The 27,014-nt window shown below is 38.9% G+C and overlaps 1 protein-coding gene across 2 annotated transcripts in view; it reads right to left on the reverse strand.

Moving 5' to 3' along the window:
• The window catches only part of CCSER1 (coiled-coil serine rich protein 1), a 690,264-nt gene that overhangs the window by 601,691 nt on the left and 61,559 nt on the right, over nt 1-27,014 (reverse strand). For both annotated transcript variants that reach the window (XM_061993283.1, XM_061993284.1), the window contains exons 2-3: nt 14,240-15,592; nt 7,806-7,993 (exon numbers count right to left, since the gene is read on the reverse strand). In XM_061993283.1, the coding sequence (XP_061849267.1) occupies nt 7,806-7,993; nt 14,240-15,548 (1,497 nt within the window). In that variant the 5' untranslated portion in view covers nt 15,549-15,592. The remainder of the gene's footprint in view (nt 1-7,805; nt 7,994-14,239; nt 15,593-27,014) is intronic.

A 27,014-nucleotide genomic window follows, 5' to 3' on the forward strand; every position in this document is an offset into this window, starting at 1 on the left:
GAGCTTGTGAAATCAGATTGCTGTTAACATGTTAAGAAATGTATATTACACTACAGATATTAATTTCCCATAGGGTATTTAGCTGAAAAGCTTCTAGTTGACCTAAAAATCACAGACAAAATGCTTAAATCCCAGTTCACCATTTCCAACTTTTTATGCTAATAGTATGTGAAAGGCACTTTATGCTAAATTAAGAATATAAGGCCCAAACTAGTACTCACCTACAATCAGCAGTTTATTCCAATTTAGACAGCACTGCTCAGCCTTACACTATCAAAGTAGTACTGACAGTTCTTGCTTTAAGTGGCTTCCAGCCTTTCTTTCCACAAAGGAGCAAAACACCAAATTCATTGCAAAAGGGAAATTTTGTTATGTTAGTGCAAAGCTGCTTATAAATGAATGCTGTCAAGTCTACTTCACATGAAGAGTGAACCATTGCATTACAAGGTTTGCTCGAACAGTTCAGTAAGAATTAATGTTCCTAAATATTCTCTCTCAACAAGCCGAGCACAGCAAAGAGGAATTTTAATTCAGCAGAAATCCCATGATTCAGTGACAGAACAAAATGTAACATCTATTTTAGCTGTGAAAAAACTTCTGTGAACATCAAAGATTCAAGAGATTATATACAGCGAGATAACAGATTGCAGTTATTCAGAGAATACATAACCTTGTTAGTCCTAAAGATGGATGTGTAGAGGACATTAAAGGAGTGTGTGCATTTTACTTACTTGGTTCTTATTGGGGAAAAAAAAAAAAGGTACATCTGAAAGTTTGATTGTTTGGGTTTTTTTCTGAATCTGAACTGAGACCTTGAGCGCTGAAATCCTCTCCATAACCTTTCATTCACTGCCTTTCCAGTGCAGGCTGTCAAGAAAGAAGCTTGTCTGCTGCTAAGACATTAATCATTAATGTGTCTCCAGTCTGCAGATGGAGAGTGAATCCCATAAGGTTTTCTCAGGTCTCTACAGGTCATATTTACAGGTCAGAAAAACAACCACCTTCAATTCCACTTCGAAGTCTCCTGGTCACCCACTGAAACTCAAACCATTCAATTCATGTATTTTCAATAGCATGTTCTATCTAATATGTTGGCCATAGATTGCTTAAAAATCTCAGCTTCCAAGTGTTGTCAGCATAGACTGTCAGAAAGTATGACGCAGAAGGTCAAGTTCATACTCAAGGAGAAAAAGAGCAGGTGAAAATAACATTAAAGAAATCTGAAGCAAGCTTTAAGTGATTAAATCCTCTCTAGACTAGCAATCAACCTAGTTTCACCCACAGACAGCGCTTCATCAGGCATCAGCATATACTCATACTATTCAGTATAGAGAACAACATTAAAAGAACAAAGAACATTTCAGCCCTTTGTAATGTACATTCAGTGAAGTCCATTGGGGTACAGGTTCCTGTTGTTTCTCTCATGATGTAGCAACTAGGTTAAACTGCGGCTTGATAGTAAGACTACTTAAGAAACATTAAAAATTAAGTCATCTGCGAGTAGCACTGAACACACTTTCACAAGTTGAAAATTTGGATACTGCTTCATAACATACATTATCAAACACAAGGAAAGGTTTGAATACAGCAATTTGGATAATTGCTCCATCATTGCAAGTACCATTTCTGAAGCACACTAGAAACCTGACTATTAATTGCTAAATCACCCCAAATCACCTAGGCAACAGTTCAGTTACTTACATAGAATACTTCAGTTACACAGAATATCCAGGATACCTAAACAAAACTTAGATATCAGTCGCTAATTTGATCATTTTATAATAAACAGACAGTCCAAGCAGGGGCCATAATACATTTCCATTGAAGTGACCTATGTTTTGCCTTTCTGCTCTTCCGGAGATACGCTAGGAATCTCAAAGACTTGCAGTTAATATCTCTTTGGCTGGCATGTCATTATTTCTGTGTCAATCATTTACCTTCGTTATCTTCCCAAAGTTTCAGATGATCCCCTCTACACCAAATTAGTCAATTATTAATTTTGAAAATTTAATGTTCAATTGAGATATTCAGCTCCTTCCATTATCAAACTGAACCCTGCAGGCCAAAACTGTTTGTCGCATACATTTTTCTTAATTTATATAGGAAATATACTTGTTGAGACATTAGGTACTCGGAGCATCCCCAAATAATAAGCATAGTACAAGCATGAGGAAAAAGGAGATTTTGATTAAGGATCAGCATTGAATGGATAAGCAAAAAAAACCCACTTAGTAATACAGTGCTGACATGTATCCAGAAAAGTTATCTTAGTTCAGTATTAGGTTGTTATTTGTAGGTAAAGGGGAAAAAGAAATGCAACTGAGAAAGGAAATTAAGAAAGTGTTGTGGTAACTGCAGTTACTGTAGTGCATGATAAGCAGTGTGGGAAAAAAAAAGGAATGCAATTATTTGACAGTTTGACAATGAAGATTTGTATCTCTGTTAAAGCTGAAGGAAAGAAGCTGTGAAGACCCTAGGCCATGAAAGTCCTTTAACAGGCAATAAGCAGCTTTATCTAATATACTGAAACCATGGGAAAGATGCAGAGAAAGAAATGGCACAGTTAAAGCAACAATCCAGAAAAACAGGTTGTGCAGCTCTAATTGGACTGACACAAGCAGACAAGGCTGCTTTTCCCTCTAGGGAAAAGGAGAGGACAATGCAGCACTGAGGGCAAGGACAAAAGTATTTTTACCTGCAGGGATGAAAACTGGTAGCTGAATTAAAAAATTAGGAATAGGCATCATTTAGACAATATTCAAGTATGAGAAACTGAAGAAAAACCTGTGCTCCAAATAATACCAAAGAAATGCAATCCTGCAAACAGAGAGGACAGCAGTAATGTCAACTCACTGAGAAAAATCAGAAAAAAACCCACAACAGTTTCTTTTAGTCATATAGCACTTATGCTGATAGCCAGGTGTGGGCAGAGGGGTAGTCACAAAGGGCATTATTTCCTTTGTAAATAAATGCAGAGAGGCAGAAAGGCAGGTCTGTGACAGCCAAATCTAAGTGGGCAGGCTCATTCTACTGCACATATGCAGTAGAACTATGCAGTCCACAATATTTCTAGACAGAGTAAAACTATGTGTACCTATAGCACAGTGTAGCTCACATCTTGAAGTTAAGCAGTGTTGTCTAGATGCTCCAACAGTCCTCTGAACAGTTTACTTGTAGTAATATCCAGTTATTTTCGTTCCTATGACTTAATGATTATCTAGTTTTAATGATTGCCTGTAATTTTTTAGCATTCCAAGAAATCAACAACATCTAAAAAACCCAAATCAGCTCCTGCACACCTCTATTTCTACTGTTATTTCTAAGCACTGTAACACATCAATTTTTTTTTCTTCCTCCTGCTCTGTCTCCTAATCCTCTTAAAGAACGTAGTGATTCAAGGGTCTGATCCCATTTTTAACATGTTTTTATTCTATTTCTCTCCTACACTTCAGTTTCAGGTCTACATTCTTTTCATTGGTATTGCAAGGCTGCCTATTTCAGATCATTCAAATCTTTTACCATGACACCTTACATTTTTCTTTCTTTCTTTCTTTTTGAGTCTTTTACATACTGGAATAGAACCTACACCTAGCTAGAAAATAGAGAGGTCAGACATAGCCTTTACTAATCTTCTGAAACACTTAGCTCTTTATATGTTATGTCTAAATATCTGAAGTTGTAACTGACGACATCACAGTTGGAACATTTGTAAGACCATTATATTCTACAACAATATGAACCTCTTTAATCTCATCAGCAGCAAATTGTATTTATTTGAAAAGAGTCTGTTATATTGTGTAGGCTAATCAACATTCAACTGTTTCAAAAACGTGTCCCGAACAGCAGCTTTTACCTTTTGTGCATCGTTGTTATATCCAGTACGAAAGTCTAAAAGTATTTTTTGTGAAACGGTGGCATCTTGTGGCCGAAATCGGTCACTGCAGGAACGGTGGCTTTGAAACTATTTTGATGAAAACCACAATTGATAATCATAGAATCATAGAATGCTAGGGGTTGGAAGGGACCTTTAGAGATCATCTAGTCCAACTCTCCTACTCAAGCAGGTCCACCTAGATCAGGTAGCATTGGAACATGTCCAGGTGGGTCTTGAAGACCTCGAAGGAAGGAGACTCCACAACCCCTCTGGGCAGCCTGTGCCACTGCTCCCTCACCCTCACAGTGAAATAGTTTTTTCTTATGTTTATGTGGAACTTTTTGTGTTCCAGCTTCATCTCATTATCCCTTGTCTTGTTGCTAGCTACAAAAGAAAAAAAGGGATGCCCCAGCCTCCTAAAACTCACCCTTTAGATATTTGTAAATGTTAATAAGATCTCATAATCCAAGCAGTTAACCTCAAGCGTCTGTTTCAGTTCCTTATTTACATTACTAGGAAACTGGGACATTCTCTGAGTTACCTGTAATACTTTTTTCTTTCCCTAACTCTCATTCATGAGTAGTGTTGCCCTTGTACAGATTATAAATTACTTCCAGTATCTCACAAGTGAGTTAATGCCTCTCTTGAGAGAGGTGGTGACCATCTTAGTAGTTTTGTAACATAATTCTCGGTATTTAGAAGATCCACCTATCCAAGCTTTTATCTATTGCTTTCAAAAAGAGCACTTCCAGTCACACAAAAATATTGTGCTGGGCTAGTTGTTTAAGTTTCTCAGATACTAATATTTTTTCTTCTCCTCTCCTGTGAGCACTCCTTCAGTTCTTCTGGCTCCTAACACCAGCTTCTCAGCAGAAGCATCCCACTTTGCTTGCCAACAAGAAAGCCTTAGAGGACTTTCTTCCGTTCGTGAGGAAAAGGTAACTTTTCACACTACAAAGCTTCCTCAGCCTAACATGGCGTCTGGACGATGCCAGAAAACCAGCATCCTCTCACATCATGACACAGAGTGGAACTGAACAGTAACGCTGCCCTGTTAGGGAGGCCTTCGCAACCCCCTATGAACTCGATGTCCCTTAAATGTCCATGGTTCATTTTCTTCCAAAATTGAACAAAATTAACAGATAGCCACAGAAGAGTGATGAATGTTTTTCGAGGCACATGGGAAAGTTAGGCTAAGTTTTTTAATAATACTTTGTTTAGTAACTCCAATTCTTTAGCTAGTATTTATTCTTCATTAGGATCATTCACTGATAATAATTCACTACTTATGGTGTGAAACATTGATTGCTTGTGACACATTTTTTGAGGAGGTATTTTTTCTGTTCACATATGTGCTATTACAAATATTCAGTTTCTTCAATTTTTAATTCCTTTTCCTTACAGGGAACTCCACTTATTCTTTTACCTTCTGATTGTTTGGCAGGGGAATTAAAAGGGTGGAGAGGTGTTGCCAGTTTCAATTTCCTTTGGTTTGCTACTTCTTGAGTCTCACTTTTTTATAAAAAAAGCTTTCATACAGCATTTTTCTTCACAGATTAAGATGATATCCACATGTATTGGAAGGAAAGGAGGAATAATTTTACCTTCAGTCATAAGGATGCACAGTAATCCTGATGTAAAAATTCTTGGTATGTGACTAATAGAAATAAATATGAGCAAACACTTGTGAACTTGTCAATAATCTTGCTAATGCAAGTGAAAGAAAACCATGTGGATTTCATACAAGACAATATGAATAAGAGGCTGAAATCACCACCTACTCCCCACTCACACTTTGCTTACTACCTGTTGTTACTGTGTTATCACCCTCCTGGTCTCATCATTAATACAGGGCTAAACAGAATTAAGTGCTATGGCATCTAGCCTAGTATTTAAATGAATGCAGACATCAGCTTGTGTCTAACAACCCAAATAAGGTTTACAGGCCTGAGACAGAGATAATCAGCTTTTTAGGGCAGGAACTACACCTGCACAATGCTCTATATGCCTGTATGAGACAGGATCTTTCAATATCATCATCTTCTTTCTGTCTTTGAAAAAGAAGATGTTATTCACTGATGCTTGGATGTAAACCATCTGGCAAAAAAAGAGAAACACACCATAACTATACACTTTAACAGAACAAAGGTTTCCTCTAGTATTTAGCAATTCTACTGCTTTCTTTCTATGCTGTATATCCATGTGTAAATAAGCCAGTGGATTAAAAAAAAAGAATAAAGATCACAGAGTTTTGTGTTGAAATAAATTTTGCATTACTGTACTACTTGATCTGACAAGTTGACAACAACCTAGAAACAAAAAGTGGCTCCTTCCCAGTTTACCTCCTGCCCTTTCAGGTACTATAAAACTAATCAGTGAATGCCGATAAATCTGCACAATCTGATACTGCTAAGAGAACAATTCTGTCATTGTAGATAATCCAATTTGCTGAGGTTACACAAAGTAAGCACATAGGCAAGTGTCTGTAAAAGACAAGGAGTAACTTCATTTTAGTTGGGTGTTTTTCAGAGACCACTGCTTCAGGACACTGGTACACTGGAAAATCTATTGTGCATCATCTGTACCTAGTAAAAATGATTTTGGTACTGATGTAAGTTTCTCTTGCCATTCACAGCAACATTTGCGAGTTCAACCACAAAGGAACATTCAGACACATGGGTGAGATTTACCAAGACAGACTTTACATCCTCTTGAGAAATGTCCAAACCCCCAATTTCCCACCATAGTTTCCCTAAGTGAACTTCATCAGTTCTTTCTCCTGGGATTTTAGCCTTCCTTGGCTTCTCAGGTAAGAGTGAAGATGTAATGTTCAGTGGCATCAAAAATAACACATAAAGTCGTAAAAGCTGCCTAAGTAATGGTAAGAGTTGTTTCCTTTACCTATTAGCCTGTAAAACTACACCAAAAGAACATGTGACTGAACATCTACCATCAGTTTGCACCAATGAGATTCATACTTCTGAAAAACTGCAAAAACTCTCTTGTATAAAAGCCAGTTGTGTGGTCTTGTATCACTGTAATGTAACGGCTGCCATGTAAAATTGAAAAGTCTCTTTATTTATACCTCTGTTTAGCAGCTCTGATCGGGGGGGGTAAGACACTTGGAGCTTTTTGCTTTCTATGGAAATCTGGTTTTACATACAACTACAAAACTAATCCTCCTTTTTTTTTTCAGTTAGCATATTTCAAACTAATCATGGCCATAAAATTTGATTTAGTCATTTCCATAAGGTAACGAGTGGATGTCATTGCTGTAGATGCTCAATCTTAACATCATCTTTATTTCTCTCACTGGAGAGCACATGCATAAGTATAAATTACTTTAATCCTAAAATGTTTATTCTCACTGGCTACAGAAAAGCACAAACTTGTTAGTTGGTCAGTGCCTTTCCTTTCCGCCCCACCTTGTGCTCAGAGTGAAAGCATTCAAACTTGTCACCAATTTCAGAGGGGATCACTCAGACTTCTCAAAAGAGCCTCTTTACAGATAACTTCCTCTCTACCCTACTTCAGATCTGAATCTCATCTCACTCATACCATACATGAGTCCATGAAATAATTAACACAGTAACAATAAAATGTTGCCACGGAGTAGCCCACTGTATTTAACCTCACAAACAGTCATACTGAACTTTGCTGCAGTTCCCTCTCCCAGTATTTTCTCCCAGGCAAATCACCAAGGCATGACAATAAGAATCTCATCAAAGAAAGTATGCCAAACCTTTTCAGAATGTCACACCCTAAAAAAAATATTTTTAGTATCTGTAGCTGAGTCCAGGTCACATTTTGGAAGCCTGAGACAGCTCCTTCCTCTTCACTGCCATTCATTACTTCTAAAGTCACCGCTTCTCATTACAATTACACCAACCACAGAAAAACAAAAACTTACACATATGAGAATAAAACTCACCATGCTGTTCATTTTTGAAGAGGATGAGCTTGCTCTCTGTTTCCGTAGGCTGTTAAGCTCTTCTGTATTTCCATCCTTTGGTTTTATGATCAGTCGACTGCCTCCAGCAGTACCTTCTGAAGAGGATCTCAATCGTTTCTCAACAAATCTGCCTTCCCGGTATGGACTGAAGCTGTTGGCAAGATCAACTACAAATAGAGAAGCAATCAGCAATCATTACTGAGAATTACTGCCTATGAATATTTTCTTAATGAAAATACTGCTTGGCTTGAAATTATTACATTGAAATGCAAATCTTGTAAAAGATGTTCTGTAGAAAGCAGATCCTGATTATCTAGATAAAAGTGTAACCTGGGTCACCATTTCACAGTTGAGACCCCAATGATTAGCACACTCAGCACTCCACAGCCTAGTCCTCTGCTCTTCATAGATCCCAGAAGAACCTTTGCTCTGTCCTTTCTCCACTCATTCTAGAACTCTTCCAAACCACTGTCCAGTAAAATCCACTAGAGAAACAATTGCTGGTCCACTGATGTCAAAATCCAACCTGCCTTACCCTGCATCCTGAGAGAAGTTCAGGTTTTGTAGGGTCGAGTCACAGCTTTGTTACTACTGCAAAGGAGGTCAGAGCTGCACATTAGTTTCATTTATAGTTATATAGTAATAGTTATATACTAAATCAAACCTGTTCGTACATTCACATCATGTTCACAATGCTATCTATAATGATATCAGCTGTGAGACTAGCTAAGGCAAACTACCTATTACCAAAGAAAACAAACAAATGTTTTGCATCCCTGTCTCATTTTAAAAACTGTTTTAGCAATATCAAATATTCACACCAGTCTGTTTGTAACAAATACAACTACTTATATAGCCATATCTTGCTGAATGTAATGTAAGCTTTTTCTAGATTTGTTTCATTTCATATAGGAGGATTTTTTTAATCTTTTTCTCCTATGGTCCCTTTGTATGCTTGGCCAGTTTCTGATTTCAAACACATTCTTTACTGCACAAGTGAAAAAAAAAAAGCATTTTGAAAAGCACTCTAACAATTAATCAACTCTTATATAGTGCAGTATTAGCTCTAGAGTTTCTGTGAGCATGGATCCCATTTACGAAAATCCCTCTATCACAGTTTCAACTTCAGTTAGCTGCCTTCCAGATCATATAATTGTTACAAATGGAAAAGAACTTTAAGATCATCCAGTCCAACCACTACCCTCACACTGCTAAGCCCATCACTAAACTAAACAGTATCCCTCCACTCTTCATCTACACATCTTTTCAATATTTCCAGGGATGGTGACTCTACCATCTCCCTGGGCAGCCTGTTCCAATGCTTAATAACGCTCTTGGTGAAAAAGTTCTTCCTAATATCCAATTTAAACCTCCCCTGGTGCAACTTGAACCCATCTCCTCATGTTCTATCATTCATTACTGGAGAGATTGACCCCAACCTCTCTACAACTCAGGCTAAATATCCCCAGCTCCCTCAGACGCTCCTAAGACTTGTTCACTAGACCTTTACCCAGCTTCATTGCCCATCTCTGGACATGCTCCAGGACTTCAATGTTCCTCTCGTAGTGAGAGAGAGAGAAGCCATTGGCCTTCTTGGCCACCTGGGAACACTGCTGGCTCATGTTCAAACAGCTGTTGATTAACACCTCCAGCTCCTTTTCTGCAAGACAGCTTTCCAGCCACTGCCCCAAGCCCGCAGCATTGCCTGGGGTTGTTGTGGCCCAAGCACGGGATCCAGCACTTGGCCTTGTTGAACTGTGGGAAACTAAGATGCAGGACTCAGTACAGTGTGAGAAAGAAGTGGACTGGCACGTGAACATAGCATGCACATGTAGCTAATTGGAGGAGCCTCCACCTGAACAGAAGATTCAAGAAGCAAACAAGTTATCAGTACAGCTGTTCTGAAGGCCACTGAATAAAACCAATCCTGATTAGAAGGGACAAAGGGGGATATAAGTAAAGGGGATGCTTGTACAATAAACGATTCCAATTCTGCTTCTGCTTGCACCATAACCGGGGTCTGTATCTTCACTTGCTGCATTGAACCTCATGTGATTGGCCTCAGCCCATTGATCCAACCTGTCCAGGTCCCTCTAAAAAGCCTTCCAGTCCTCAAGCGGATCTAGGCTCCTGCCCAGCTTGGTGTCATGAGCAAATTCACTTAGAGTGACTCAATTCTCTCATCCACATTATTGATAAAGGTGTTTAACCAAACAGGCCTCATCACTGAGCCCTGGGAAACACCACTAGTAACTGGCTGCCAACTGGGTTTAACTCAATTAACTACAACTCTGGCACAGACATCTCAGCCATCCAGTTTTCCATCCATCTCAAGAGCAGGTCCATCCAAACCATAAGCAGTCAGTTTCTCCAGAAGGATGCTGTGGGAGATCGTGTCAAAGGCCTTACTGAAATCCAGGAAGACCATATCCACAGCCTTTCCCTCATCCACTAAGCAGGTCATCTTGTCATAGAAGGAGATCAGATTGGTCAAACAGGACCTGCCTTTCAAAAGGCCATGTTGGCTGGGCCTGAACCTTTGGTTATCCTTTGTGTGCCTCAGGATGGCTCTCAGGATAATCTGTTCCATAACCTTCCCTGGCACCAAGGTCAGGCTGATCCTGTAGTTCCCAGGATCCTCCTTCTGACCCTTCTGGTAGATGGAGGTCACATTTGCCATCCTCCAGTCCACTGGGACCTCCCTGGTGAGCCAGGATTGCTGGTAGATGATGGAGAGTAGCTCGGCAAGCACTTCCACCTGCTCCCTCAGCACCCTCAGGTGGATTCCATCTGGCCTCATCAACTTGTGCATGTCCAGATGGAGCAGGTTGCACAATGTTTCCCCTTGCAATAAGGTGGCTTCAGTCTGTCCCCTGTTCCTGTCTTCCAGCGCTGGTGGACAAGTGCCCAGAGAAGAGCTGGTTTTCGTACTGAAGACTGAGGCAAAGAAGGCATTAAATACCTCAGCCTTTTCCTCATCCTTATTCACCAGGTTTCCCCCTTCATCCATTAAAGGGGGAAGATTCCCCTTAGGCCTCCTTTTGTTGCTAATATATTTGTAGAAACTTTTGTCTTTTACTGTAGTGGCCAGCTTAACTTCTAGTTGAGCCTTGGCCCTTTTAATTTTCTCCCTACATGACCTCACCATAGCCTTGTAATTCTCATGGGATGCCTGACCTCTCTTCCAGAGATCACAGATTCTCTTTTTATCTCCTGAGCTCAAGCAGAAGCTACCCGTTCAGCCAGGGTGACTTTCTGCCCTACCAGCCCATCTTGCACATGGGGACAACTTGATCCTGCACCTTTAAGATTTCCTTCTTGAAAAATGTCCAGCCCTCCTGGACTCCTTTGCCCTTCAGGACTTCCTTCCAAGGGACTCTGGCAATGAACTTCCTAAACTGTTCAAAGTCTGCCCTCTGGAAATCAAAGGTGGCAGTTCTGTTGATCCACCTCCTTGCGTCTCTGAGGATTGAGAACTTGATCATTTCAAGATCACTATGCCCTAAGCAGCCTCCAATCATCACATTCCACACCAGATCTTCTTTGTTTGTGAACACTAGTCCAACAAGGCACCTTCCACCTCCTGGACTTTCTCCTGTCTGCTGGGAATATAATACACTGTGCTGTATTTCCAGCAGATACCTGGTAGGTTGAAGTCTCCCATGAGAACAAGGGCCAGTGATCCCAAGAGTTTTCCCAGCTGCCTAAAGAATACCTCATCTACCTCCTCATCCTGGCTAGGCAGTGTACAACTGGCTCTTATCAGACTCTTACCATGATATCCCCCTTGTTGTCCTTCCTCCTGATTCTTACTCATAGACATTCAACCCTATCCTCACCATTATTGGCCTCAAAACAGTCGAGATACTCCCTACCATAGAGGGCTACCCCTCCATCTCTCCTGCCCTGCCTGACCCTTCTGAAGAGTATGTAGCCGTCCAGTGCAGCACTCCAGCCGTGTGACCCATTCCACCACATTTCCATAATAGTGATGATGTCACACTTTCCTTGGTGCACAATGGCTTCCAGCTCTTCCTGTTTGTTGTCCGTGCAGTGTGCATTGGTGGAGATGCACTTCAGGTGGTTTACCAATCCAGCTACCTTTCAGGGAGAAGTCTTAATTTCCTCATTACCATTTTCAGATGTGTCCATGTCTTCTAGCATAATAACCCTTGTTTCCCTGCTGCCACAAAGAACTCCAGCCTCTACCAAGGCTGCAGACCCAAGGATGTCAGCAACAGACCATTCCTTAGATGCCTGCATGCTACCCCCGGGCTTACCTCCATCAAGCCTGGTATTACCCCTTTCTCACTTCAAATCTAGTTTAAAGCCCTGCCAATGAGCCCTGCTAATTCCCGTCCCCGTTGCTTTTTCCCTCTTTGGAACATATCCCATCCATTTGAATTATCCCCAGTGCCCTGTGCTCGAAAAACCCAACATCTTGTCAGTGACACCAGGCTTAGAGACAGGTGTTAATCTGTTTCATAGAATCATAGAATGGTAGGGGTTGGAAGGGACCTTTAGAGATCACCTAGTCCAACACCCCTGCTACAGCAAGTCTACCTAGATCATCTCTGCCCATAATCAAAGGGATAGAGGAGAACACTACTTGTACTCCTGATCCCTTAACCAAGTATCCCAATGCTCTGAAATCTCCCTTAATGGCCCTTAGACTCCTGCTTGATACTTTATAACTATCCCATGTGGAAAATCAACAATGGACAGGAGTCTGTTGGTTGTACCAGGGTAGGGAGTTTCCTCTTGATATCCTGGAGCTGCACCCCACGGAGGCAGCAGACTTCCCCAAAAAGTGGGTCAGGTCTGCATATTGGCCCTTCTGTTCCCTTCAGAAGGGAGTCTCCTATGATGATGACCTGTCTGTTTTTCTTTTTTGAGAAAGTTGTTTTGACGTTGGGTGCTGGTGGCCTGAAGGCTGGCAACTGCTCCAGCTGGGGTACTGCTCAATTCTACTTGCAGGGCCACATACCTGTTCTGTAAAGGTAGAGGCACCAGGGAGGGTGGAGCAGTCACACGTCGTGACTGCAGCACTCTGCTGTGCTGGGCAATGATCTGCTGCCATTGCCCTCCATCTCGAGTCCCTGGATTCAGCTTAAACCAGATATACAGATTAAATATACAATTACTGATGCACGAGTTTCAAATGCACTATGAATTTCAAAACATCACTCTGACCTGCTAACTTGCTGTTCCACAGTACACTCTAGGAAATCAGACCCAAAAGGATGAGCTCATTCACAGATGAGTCAATGCTGCACAGAAGACCAACTGAGAGCTCAGGATTCGTAATATACATAAATGGAAATATTCCTCTCAATTGATTAAGGTTCTGAAGGAAAGAGGTCTCTTCTGTTGAAAGTTATCCTAGCAGATTAATTTTACTTTATATTGCCATTCATGCACAAGATACCCAAACCAAGCCTTGCACTGACAAACAATTCAAAAAGCAAAATTGCTTTTGATTGCTTATAATCTACATACCTAGATAAATGTCCAAGCAAAAAGATTAGTATGAATTCATATTAATTTACTCACACTCATTCATCTTCTACAGATAAACACAGTCTTGTCAATTCTCCCACATTTTGACTCACCAGAAATAGCCTCAGGATTATGCAAGAAATCACCAGTCTTTAGGTTGGTTTTGGAAAATCAGCTGTCAAGTATAAATTTCTTTTGACAAGTGTCCTTCACTCAAGGGCCCAGTGCATTTATTCATCTGCATCTCTACAGACTGAGATTTCTAGGCCCAGTCTTTCCACTTAATCCTGTTAATATTTCCAAATTCCTTTTCATAGTCTAAAGATCCAGTGTGAAATTTAAATGGTAATTAACTCTCTTTGTTTCATAGAATAATGAGGATTTCCAACAATGTTATTTCAGACAGAAGCAGAAATAGGATCTCTCATACTCTGCCATAGAAGCATGTACTTCAAGCTACTAGAGCAAGAAAGAGTCCAGAAATTTTGAACCCCAGATCAATAAGATAAACTGTGTTATTTTTCATAACCAGACTAAAAGAAGGTTTATTCCTCTGGTGATGTTTCCATCTCAAACAATGTAACTCTCTGGCTCAAGTCCAAAATAGGCGTGGCTCAAAAATACCAGCTTCAGCCTTCAGCAAGAACCAATGCTCTCTTAATTATTTTCCTGCCAGAGGAAAGCATAGCTATGAACTCCGAGGTATTAGCAAAGTGCAAAACAGTAATTCAAAGGATCATAGAGTTTGTTTAATTCCTACCATTCTGGGAGGAGGACACAATTCGTAACTTTTGAACTTCCTAGCTAGCACCTGCAAGTCTACAGAAACACTTTATGATCAAACAATTCTTACAAAGTAATTGGGGTCAAAAAAAGCACACCAAACTCAACAATGAAAAGATCACAGGACATACCTTTAGAACGGTTTGTTTCATAACCCTGTTGTATTTTAAATGTCTGAGGTTCAGAACATGGAACAATCTTAGACTCCATTACAGGAACTGTCTCTCCCGTGTGCTTGGACGGCGTGCTTTCATCTCTTTCCTCACTCATCCCCTGTATCTTGGGAGAGAGTATCACTGATTCTTCTCTATGTTGTAATGCAAAGGTTTCTAGATGTGTGTTTGCTGAGTTTATTTCTCCTATGTGCCTGGCATCACTAATATGTAGTTCATTGTCTTGCAACAATACAGTTGTTCCATTAGCAGCTGAGGTTTTGAACAAGGTATTGGATTCAACACTACACGAGCTTGCACGACTCACAGGAGATACACCAGCAGAAAAGCCAGTACTTTCCACAGTATCTGTTTCCTTCACAGGAGCAGCAGCAGCAGGACTAAAGATCTGAGAGGTAGAGACATTGTGGCTAAAATCCTCCACGAGCAGGACTCCAGTCCCATTGCTGGGCAGAGCATCAACCTCTGAAACTGAATCCTCCGTCAAGGCGACAAAGTCAGAGGGGGTTTGTGCAGATGTGAGGTCAGCTGAGAGCAGTGGGGACTGCAAGGAGCTTCCCATACACTCCGTTGTTTCAGACGAACATGGGGCAGAGGACTTCACAGGTTCACTTTCCACAAACGATTTAACGTCCAGCGAGCGTCTGGACTGCTGCACAGAGGAAACTGACTGACTCTCTGGAACTGGTTTGGAAAATTTGTAGTGCGATGAAAAAGATTTGGGGAGAAGTTTTCGTGTGGATTGTTTGACAGAGTATCGGCTCTGTTCCTCAGCAAAACCTGAATCGTCACCTTCATTCTTCCCAGAGCTTATGCAATTTATGAAGACATTCTTATTTGCTGAAGGCTCCTTTCCCTTTTCAAAATCATCTGTCAAAGACCTTGTTATCTTCTTGCTACGTGAGCTGCCAAAGCCAACCGAATGCCTTCCTCTGCTTTTAATGTGCTCCTCTAAGTTCAGTTTTTGAAAAGTGCTGAGAGTGGACTGGGCACCATTTGAGATGTTCACATTTTGACTAGTTGAGTCAGTCTTCTGCTCATTCCCCTTCTTATTATGGAAGCTAATGGAAGGAGTGCGGAATATACTCCGTCGCTTGCCCGTGCTCCCTGAGCTGGAGTTAGTGCTGGACGGGGAGGAGGTATGGACACCAATGGCATTAGCAGAAGAAGGTGAGGAAGGCAGGGAATCGTGTCTCCGGCTAATACTTCTCCTGAATATTGGCAATCGAGATACTAGAGTTGATCGTCTGGATCCTGAGTCCCCCATCAGGGCACAAAGTATCCGTGGCTCTTCACAGCCAATACACTAATCTGGGATGAGGACAGACAGAAAAGAAAAAAGAAGAAAAAAATAATTACTAATCTTGAAAGTCCATTTGAAGAGGCTTTAAGCCTAAATATATGAAATACAAATATCAATTTTATGTTATATATGCATAGCTGAAGAATTTCAGAATTTCAGAGTGATGTTCAACAGGCAGCATTGAAAACCCAACAGCTGAGATGTGTCTCAAAATATTCTATAGATGACAGACACCATTTTGTATGTCACATTATACAATGCAGATCACACTGGGTAACAGTATAACATCTACATGCCAAAAGATATACAAACGTATCATCCAAATTTCCTTGTTTTTGTAAGTTCTTGCATCGTCTTATAAACTGTAAGCTCTCTTAGAAAATGTTTGATTTTGACGATCTGAGTGAAACAAAACACTATTATTTTGTGTTCCTAAACAGCAAGATTTTTGAAAGAAAGTTTTTCAGTTTTCCAATCTTCACTGAACTTTGAGTTGGATTTTTAATGCCTCCATATGCTCCACCTAAAGACTGTATCTATCACCTTACCACAGAGAGAATGCTGGCATTGCAGTCAAGATAAAATATGCACCACCAAAAAGTCTTCCCCAGGAACTACGAGTTCTAGGAATTTACTGTAAAAATATGGGATCATGTTTCTAGATTTGAACTTCAATGTTTCTGTTAAACACCTCTGTGAAATCTTCTTGTAGTCTATTTACTTATAGTTAGCTATTTTTGCAGGTTTTTGAAATCAGTGAAAATTGTTTCATATACAGACACTTGGCACTTTTTATAAATATTTAAGCAATAAAAAATTATTTTGATCAACACAGCAGATGTACTAGAATAAAATTAATCTTTATGAAATATATACCAGTTCTATCTCCTTTTTGTTCTTGTAATACAATACCACTGTGAGAGACAGGACCACAGAGGGAGCAATAAAAACATGTGATATATAATCAAAACAACAAGAGAAACTGTAGGTATAATGTCTGTGTGCAAGTTTGTGAGCTACAAGTATTCAGCATATAAGAATAAAATCAGGTAATTTATCTAAACAACCATGTCAAGTGCATGTCAAGTGTAAAAAGTGTTCATTCATCTAATGAACAATTTAAGACACGTTATGTGGCTATAACACCTATCCATGAACAACATGTGTATTTATTTGGTATACATATATATACTCACATATATTCAAAAATAAGAAGTGGCAACGGATTATTTAAGGAGTAATTAAACTACATATATGTCATATTACTGTAAAAGAAAGAGTAATAAGTAAGTTCAGAGACTATTTCTCATTCGACATTGGACTGCACTTTCTGCATTGTTAACACTTTTTTTGAAAAAAAGCTAGTACAGTTCCAGTCTGAACATGCACTACCAAGCAGCCACAATATTAACAAGCAGCGGGAATCAATAAGCAATTTGCAGCTTGAGATGAGAGAAACAGCTTGGGAATGGCCACTAATTGCTAGAAGTCATTGGTGATCTCTGATGACAAGCTAAAAGCAAACCTAGACAATACCCAGCTCCTGTGATTGAAACCCAAATTTGCATTCAGATTGGGTCAGAACTGATGGTACTGGCACCCGCACAGTTTTATCAGAATAACCTTACATCTACAAAATGAACTGATGCACGGACGATTGTTCCATTTCACTGGTACATAAGGTAGTTTGCATTTACATCACCACAAAAGCAAAAGCAGAGGCAACAGTACGGAGAAGCTGAGGCCCTGTGAACTCACACAGGGGCTTACATTACATCAACTTCTTTGTCTGTCCATAGTTTAGCCAACTGAAAATGGGCTTTGGAAAGCTGTATGCAGCCCTCTCCACCCTCCCCATATAGACCTCGGTTCTGTACATAGAGACCAATTGTGTTGAGGTGGCCTTACTACTGTAAATGTGTGTTTGCAGGCATGCTGATTATTTATGGATAGGCACATACACACAGCACAAAACTATTTAAAGATTGTGTCCTGTATTTTAAGAAGACATCATAACTGCTGACACAAGATTTTGGAATGCAGGTTTACAACTGCAGTAGACAAGCATTTTAAATCACTACAGGCATTTTATGTTCAGACAAAGCATTCACTCCCATCATTCTCTCTCCTGTCCACACCTCAAATATCAGTTCACTGGAGAACAAACCATCCTGGTTTATAATTATGAAATTCTCTGAGTTGAGAGCAGAAAGAAGCAGAAAACTGAACAAAAAGCATGTATTGTAACTTCCACTGGAAATACAAAGGTTGTGGTGAAATAACAATGAAGATTATTCCTAGTAACTGACCTGTGAATATACACAGCCATAGCCTTCCAGGTGGGAGCAATGTTTTACAGAATACATTGCCTCTAACTGCAGATAAAGTTACATTTATTCAATCATTCTTCCTTCCTTGCCTCTTGAATGAAGAGCATAAACAAGGTTTCCACATTTCCCTTATCATCTAAGCAGCAGATATCCTCACCCATAAAATATTAAGTAATTACAAGAGTCTATTCTTTCTAGGTCTAAAATAGCTATCAGTAGACGTTTCATAAAATACACATGTCCTTGTACACACATATGTATATATGCACATATGAATGCTTATGTGCATATTAAGTTAGATTTTTTAATATCGTCAATATTTTATTAATATTTTAATATTATTTTCACATACTGTCTGTTTTATATATAGACACACAGACATTTTGCAGTGTAAATGAGACAAAGTTAAGCATCGAGTCAAAGTGTCCATGCAACTTGCAACATAAGAAAAAAATACTTATTACAAGATATGTAATGTACGTAATGTATATGAATATGTATTACCCTCAGATATTAATGAAATGAGACCTGTTTTTCCTACTGCAGGGTAGTTATGAACTGCCAAATATGTCCAATTATGAACAAAATAGGAGGTGTTTCCTCTCAATGTGCAGTATTAACATAATTACTTGTACTGATAGCAGTAATGCTTACAGAGTGAAATTTACTCCAGCTACATATCCTTTACGGAATCATCAATTTTCTTTATCTAACGTCTTCATTCCTACTGGCATAATTCTTAAAAGCTGCAAGAGAGGAAAGAGAAAAACAGTAAAGATGCCATTGCAATGGTATTACACCATTCCAGACAACTCTTTCAAATGTCAACTTGACAAAAATCTCAATCCTACAGAGTTAACCGAGGACTTAATACAAAGCTCCATGCACCTTAAATTTTAGAACACTGACAAGAAGACATGCAAACAGGAAGGATTAAAGAAAAGTGACAGTCATGAAGGCTTTTAATTAGATCAGGCTCTTTGTTTAAAAAACAAAATACATTTTGCATCATTATCACATAAAGTGAACAGATCAAAAATAGTCTACAAAAAATAGTATTCTGTACGGAGAAGTAAGAATGTTGGTCAAATAAATAAACCACTATTTTTCAATACTTTTTCAATTCTAAAATCCAGTTATTGCTGAAACTGAAGTGTTTACTCAGTGATGCACTAAACAGACATGCAAATTTTTCTTTTTATGGAATGGATTTTTGATGCACATTTTTCCACCTGGTATTGCACCAAAGTTTGATATACTAAAGGAAAATAAGTAGACTATTTTGAAAACATTTATTTGCGGCCAGAGTAATGGTGAGTATATAAGGATCTGCTCTTCCTCAAGAGCTTGGCTACAGCTTAGTTTCCAAGCTCTTTTGCTGAAAGCAATGCAAATGAGAGACAGGCCAAGGGAAAAGGAAACATTTCCCTTCATATTAGCAATTTTGAAAGTTAATACAATGGAAACTGTTTCAAATTGGTTTGCACCAAGATGTTGTAAAATGCAAATTCTCAAAAATATCTTGAGGTCACATAGTTCATCTCCAGAGAAAATAAAGAGGACTTTTGTTTTTTATACTTGGGGCTTATTCTTTCCAAACAGCAGAGGAATCACATACACATGGGTGTGCTTGAGTGCAGTGCATTCAACAAAGAGCAACACTTGCTGCTTGGTCTTGAATTCCAGTAGGTGGAGCCGTGGATCTACTTTTTCTTTGACTGCAAGTGCGGAAAAAGCAAGAGTCAGTTGCTTTTACATTTCTCATCGCTCTTGAGGCAAAATTTAGGACTTGAAATTATTTATGAATTTTACCATTATCATAATTACATGTACATGTCAAAAGCTAATATATGCTTAACTCAACAGACAACTGTAATATGCAGGGCAGTACAAACACTCCCTTTACAAATAACCAATCTGCTACTGCTTCTCAACACTTTTTAAACAAAGCTTTCCTAAACATGTTCTCCTTAAAGATGCACCTCCTAGAAATATAAAACACTACCTTCCATGGAAAGAATAAAATTTAATTAGATTCCTAATTGGGAATTGACACAACACATAGCTGAAAGGCGTTGTCCTTAAATCAGAGCAGAATATTAATACTTGTCTGCCCTCTATCTCTGTCTTCCACAGCACTATGATTTTTAGGCTTCACTCATAGTTTAAGGAAGATGGTTTTGTTTTTTTTAAATGATCTGAATCTGGAAGCATATAAACACAGAGACTAACAAGATCATCTTAAACTGTGAACATACTTCATCCCTTCTGTGAGCACTACCAAACAGCAGGAGACAAGGACCACATGATAGACAGTCTCTATAGACTAGTTGACTCCAAACTTACACAGAAATTAAATTTACCCCAAGATACAACAAATACAAGAACACATGAAAACAAACATTTTTAATTGTTGGCAAGTCAATGGAAGCTCTAATGCAGCTGATGAACTTGTAAGGAGCAGTCCTTTAGCCCAACGGATTACATCACAGCTCATGGCTCCCACACATATTATTAAACTTCCATCATTCAGATTCCAGTACTATTTTGCCATCAGCACTTCAAGCATTATCACCTTCAATATTGTTCCAATTTTATTCCTACATTATTTGTCTCTCTAGTATGTTTGTGATTTGTTTTTTAACTGTATAGCTCCCAGAGGTCATTATGTGTGAGTAATCCTGTAGACAAGAACATATGAGCCTAAGAATGGCATTACGCTACTTTTTTCTGTTTAAAACAAAAGCAAACAAAAAAACACCTGTATATAAAAACTTAGGACTTTAGTTGTTATCAAGAATAATGTAACTACGTTAATAGGGCTTTACTGAAAATACTAGCAAAGCCAAATGCCTACACAAGAGAAGGCACTATCTAAGATAGGTGGTGTTGTTTATCCTGAAGCAATTTGGTTTTGCAAATGAAATGAGTGAAATCTCTTCTAAAACGTAACACAGACTCAAAGAATCATAATTGGAAAGGATCTTTAAGATCATCAAGTTCAATCATTAACCTCACACTGCTAAGCCCATCACTAAACTAAACCATATCCCTTTGCACTTCATCTACATGTCTTTTGAATATCTCCAGGGATGGGGATGGATATCATCTCCCTGGGCAGCCTGTTCCAATGTTTAATAACCCTCTCAGTGAAAAAGTTCTTCCTAATATCCAATCTAAACCTTCCCTGGAGCAACTTGAACCCATTTCCTTATGTCCTATCATTCATTACTAGAGAGGAGATCAACCTTCATCTCACCACAACTCTCCTTCAGGTAGTTGTAGAGAGTGATTATATCTCCTCTCATCCTCCTCTTCTCCAGGCAAAACATTCCCAGTTCCTTCAGCCACTCCTCATAAGATTTAGTGTCTAGACCCTTCACCTAGTTGCCTGTCTCTGGACACACTCTAGCACTTCGATGTCCTAGGAAGAACTGAACACCGTATTCAACGTGTAGCCTCCCCAGAGCAGAGTACAGGGGGACAATTCCTTCCCTGGTCCTGCTGGTCACACTATTTCTGATACAAGTCAGGATGCTGTTGGCCTTCTTGACCACATGGGCACATTGCTGGCTTATACTCAGAGGGCTGTTGATCAACATCTCCAGCTTCTTTTCCACATGGGAGGTCTCAAGCTACTCTGCCTCAAGCCTGTAGCATTGCTTGGGGTTGTTGTGGCCCAGTGCAGGACCCAGCACTTGGCCTTGTCGAACGTCATGCAATTGGCCTCAGCCCATCACTCCAGCCTGTCCAGATCCCTCTGAAGAGCCCTCCTGCCCTCAAGCAGGCCTACCTACCACCCAGCTTGGTGTCATGACCAAATTTACTGAGGCTAGACTCAATCCCCTCCTCCAGATCACTGATAATGATGTTAAACAAAACAGGCCCCAGCACTGAGCCATGGGCAATATGACTGGTAACTAGCCGCCATCTGGACTTAACTCCATTCACTATGACTCTCTGAGCCTGGCCACCCACATAGTTTTCCATCCATCTCAAGAGTAGGCCCATCCACACCATGGGCAGCTAGTTTCTCCAGGAGGATGCTGTGGGAGACTGTGTCAAGGAAGACCACATCCACAGCGTTTCCCTCTTCCACTAAGCAGTTGCATTTGCTTCTGTGAATAACACTCTTTCCTTTTCTTTCCTTGTGCATTTATCCCTTGCAGCATGTTACAGAGCTCAAGAATGTATTTTGTGTAACAGCCATATTCTCAGTGTGAAATTTTATTACCTATCACCATATCTGCACTTGCTTGGAGTTTAGTTTTTCTCAACCTTGTTTACAAGCAAAAGAATATCCAATGTAGGGAGCTAGATCTTTAAAAAAATTGTGTCTACACATGCACACACACACAATTACACACACTTTTTCCCTCTGTACTGGAAACTGATTGGGTAACATCACTTTTATACACCTGCAAATAGCTTTTCTGCATCTGGAAATATCTTTTCTATATCTGGAACAAAAATAACACAGAATCCAGGCACTGAGGTATCCTAAGGCAAAACATGAGATTTCTCTCAACTTCCTGCATCCTGTAGCCTCGGCCCATCTTTATTTTCAAGAGTTACTGTGCTTTCAGGAAATAAGAGAGGAAGCAGGCAGATAATTTAGTGATAAATAAAATTTAAGCCACACATACATGAAACCCCCCTATTCCATTTTGTGTGGTCTTGTACTAGTTGAACACAGCTATTTCCTAAGTCTGTAACTGCTATTCCCAGTGCTGTGACGAAATTAGAAGTGTAACAAGCATTTTAAAAAAACAACAAACCTAGAGATTAATTATCTATATATCCTTTTGACTTTAAACTACCCAGAAGGCAAATGTTAGCATTAGATAGGTCACATGTGACTCATTCTTTCATTCCTTATCACTGGGTATGTAAATTCATCCCACTTGTACCAGGCAAATTGTGGGTTTACTAAATAAAAATCAGAGAAATTGATCTGTAGAAACCTAGAGGCCACAGTTCTCTCCTATCTACATTTAAATTATCCCTGACTTCAAATGCCCCCATATCACACCAAAGCACTTCAGTATAATATCCAAAATATCTGGACATAAGTGAACCAACCTTACCCATAATTTTTACGTATGCCCAGCAGCCAATTACCCTTTAGTAAGAGCTGGGATCATCTACTGGCAAAAAGTTGACTGTGTGAAGAAGACAAACAACTAACTTTCAGCTATTCAACAAACAGGTCAGAAACAGAGAAAGGATCATACCACATTGAAGCAACAGTCACATTCATGTGGCAGGGGTTTGCTGCCTTATGTTGACTTTTCAACAAAGGAGAAACTGTATTTCTCACCTCTACCACTTATCTGGATTCTGGAGAAGTGTACAATGTATTTCTTACGACATTTGATATTAACAATACTTATAGTTTAAATAGAAACAGTTACAAGTATAAATAATAACCTGGATATAGATTACATGTTCGTTTTGTGATTCAAATGTCATGGCATCCACTTAAGCTGATTACCTTTCCGAAATGTGTTTGTAATCAACGAATTATTCACTTTTAAGAAGTGGACTTACATAGGTCTCTGATTACATGTGGAAATTATACTATAGCAGGACAAAAAGACATGTTTGGTAGACATAGCAGTGGCAGTCTGGTGACTTGGTAGGATTCAGTAAGATCAAATGGTATTCTTCCTCCCTCACATCTCTCTCTTCTCACCCCCACTCACAATGCACACAGTAGTGTTATTATGATGGTTAGAGGTAGTAGAAAATCTTGTTCAATTAAGGCTTTAAGGAAAATAATTATATTTGGACTTCACACTAAATACTAGTATTTAGTCATAAATACAGGATGTGTTAATTTATAGACAATTATTTGACTTTCAGCTGTATTTTATTTTAACCAGAAAGGAAAAGCAGCCTTGAAAGGATCTTCTTCTTTCTTCATACAGGAAAAAATAGGTGTAATATGCCCACCAGACTTATTCACAGACTGGAAAACAGTAGATCTAGCATTTGCCTCAGCCCGGGAAATTAAGAGAGGGAGAGACTCCTTGCCAGCCATTTGCTCTGAAATTCAAGTGGAACAAATCACTGCTGCAAAGCCAGCTGGTATTCTCACGAGGAAAATAACAGGAGTAATACAATCTTAGCTCCATACCCAAGGTACACTGTTAAATGCACAAAATTTGACGGTACCATGAAGCAAAGCACCAATATTTGCTACAACTCCCATTGGCATTCAAAGCATCCCTGTCAGCTCCCCCACAAAAGAAAAAAAAAAAAAAAACACACAAACAAATAAAAAAGCCCCACAAAAACAAACAAAAAAACCCAACAATCCAAACAAATAACTTCCTTAAAATATTCTGCTGGCTTACAAGACATCATAACTGTCTCTAGCATGATCCAGGTTATTTGTGCAGTTAGTACTGAATCCAAGTTCTGCTTTAATGTGCTCTTTCTATAATCTGTCTTTCAACATACTACTAATGCGTACCTCTTGCTCACTTCAAGCAACTTTCATAAGTGTCCCAGCCCTATGCAGTCCCAGCAGAACTGCAAGTCTTTGTTCAATGCTCTCCTGTGTTTATTCCTCTTATATTCCAGAATCACAGCTTCAGTGTCATCAGCAATTTATTTTCTATGCTAAAGCTTCCTGCACATTTTCCAGTCTGTCTGCTTTTCAGTCTCAAGTGCTGCCTGCTTCTGCTGTGTATATGGCAACCACAGTGACAAGGTCTGAGGTCATTTATTACCTCTGTCACCAGCTGAACATGTGATCTTAGCTGCATTAAAACAGACAAAATTCTCATCTGCTGTAAATTCATGGGGCTCCATTGAAGTTAATCATGTTGATTTAAACCATTTGGTCTTTCATTCCTATAAGCCACAGTCACCCCATCTGTAATTCTTCAACTCTTGCAAAATAAAAACTTGGATGTGTATGATCTAATCACTCCTAGTACATAGGCTTCCAATTTAAGTGGATGGAAGCAGGATTTTGTTTGCATCTTTTTTTACTGTTTTGCTTTTTTTTTTTTAATGCTGAAAAAGTACAAAATCCCTTAAGGGATTATAATGAAAACTGATCAAATCCTAACAAATTGACCTGAATTCTGAAGATCCATACACCTCTATTCCTATTTCTCCCTAAGTGTCTGCTTAGAGCTGTTGCTGAAAACAGAGTACTGAGATAGAGGGACCCATGGTCCACTTTACATCCTCATAGTGGAAGTGACTGGGCAATAAGAACTCTTCCAGGGGATCCAGATAATTTACAGGATTTTTAAAATAAAACAATGTAGCTAACAGTATTCATGAAAGCAAGCTGTGAAAGATTTGCCTATCTAACATTAAGTAGATTGTAGTACATCACTGTAGCAACTGTTGACTATGTTACCACAAAATAATATATCATTAACAACAATAGGAGCAAGAGTGCTGTTTTCCAAACTCCACTAAGCTCAAGAAGAGAACAATAGTTCCCAACTCTTGCCTTAAAAGAAGCTGGGTGGTTATGACTGAACTGATAATCCTCAGACTGTTTCAGGCAATGTATTCACAGCTTACTACACTCTTACAAAAGGAACCATAAGATTCCTGTTCCCTGCAGGTTTTACCACACAAGATGTGTGCCTCATGGGGATGAATATTAAATACATTAATAATTATGATCCCCAACATGGTGTAATTTTATTATTTTAATTGCAAATTAATTGCTTTCATTTCTTCACATGTTAATATCCTCTACTGGACATCATTTATAAGAAGAATACATTTTTAAGAAACAACCACACTACATTTAGGAAAAAAAAATTCACAATACTTATCATATTCTACTTAAGAGTTTTGTGAATCTCAACAAAGACTCAGACAATTCTCCTTTTGCTATATTGAAAATATAACTCTTTTTAGATTAGATTTATCAGACTCATTTCAATCTATCTTCTAACTAATAAAAAACAATGAAAGAGAGGAAAATGAAAGACAATTAATTCATACACTCAAATTCTGATTGCAAGTTGTTAATAAAACATTAAAACACAATGGCTCACATTTCTACAGATATGAGTAGGGCACACTTTAGGAAAATTAATTGCCAAATATAACCAAATATACCAAGTTTACACACACACAATAATGACCTGCATTTTGTTTTGAAAATTGCAGGTTAAGAAGGTCTAAGAGAAGGTCTAAGCATAAAACTGAAGCACACAAAGCAAGCACAGAAAGGGTGAAAAGAAAGCAGTCTTCAAGCAGTCTCTGCAAACTGAGACCTGACAAAACAGAAAAAAAAAAAAAAAAAAAAAAACAAAAACCAAGAAAAAAAGAATAGAAAGGAAGTTTCTAGGAGTCCTAGAAAATACAAAAGGTAATTTAGTTTTCCTCTGGATTTAGGAATCCAGCACTCTGGAAATTCACAGCTTGTAGTCAGAAACAACACAGATATTGGTTAAATCTTGGAATTCAAACTAAAGTTCAACACAGAAATGTTTACAAAAAGGTGGTATACCACAGTTTCCATCTACCTCAAGTACTAAATAAATATCCAGATATTGTGTGGAAGACTAAGGCTCTTTGAAGCCATTAGTTGTGTTCCCCCACTTAGCAATGATCTGCTCTGTGACCAAAGGACCCATGAGAACCAATCTCTCTCATGTAATACATGGATCATACTCAGGCATTGTAGTTTTGTCCTGAAAAAGCAGCTTGAGACAACTAGATTGAAGGTTGCAGAAAAGTATTGCTGCATCATCAAAAAATTATGATCTACTACAACATTAAAATGCTAACCTAATAGATATTTTAACTTCAGGTTTAGAGTTCATATTTTACAAACAGTCAAATAAAGACCTTTGGATGATACTTATAATTACTTAGGAGGATTTTATTAATTAAAAAGCAAGCAAAATTGTTTGTCAAATTTTCTACAATTTTTTCCATATAATTTTTCATTAAAATTATTCACATCAACATAACACCTCACAAATTCAAGACAGTCAGCACTGTGTGAGAAGAAAAAGAAGCAAACAGTCCATAACTACTGTCAAAACAGATTTCACACTCAGATCAGTACTATTTGGGAATCAAATACTAAATCTGATTCCCAAACAAATAC

This window comes from Colius striatus, chromosome 3 (assembly GCF_028858725.1).
Source record: "Colius striatus isolate bColStr4 chromosome 3, bColStr4.1.hap1, whole genome shotgun sequence".
NCBI classification, from domain to species: domain Eukaryota; kingdom Metazoa; phylum Chordata; class Aves; order Coliiformes; family Coliidae; genus Colius; species Colius striatus.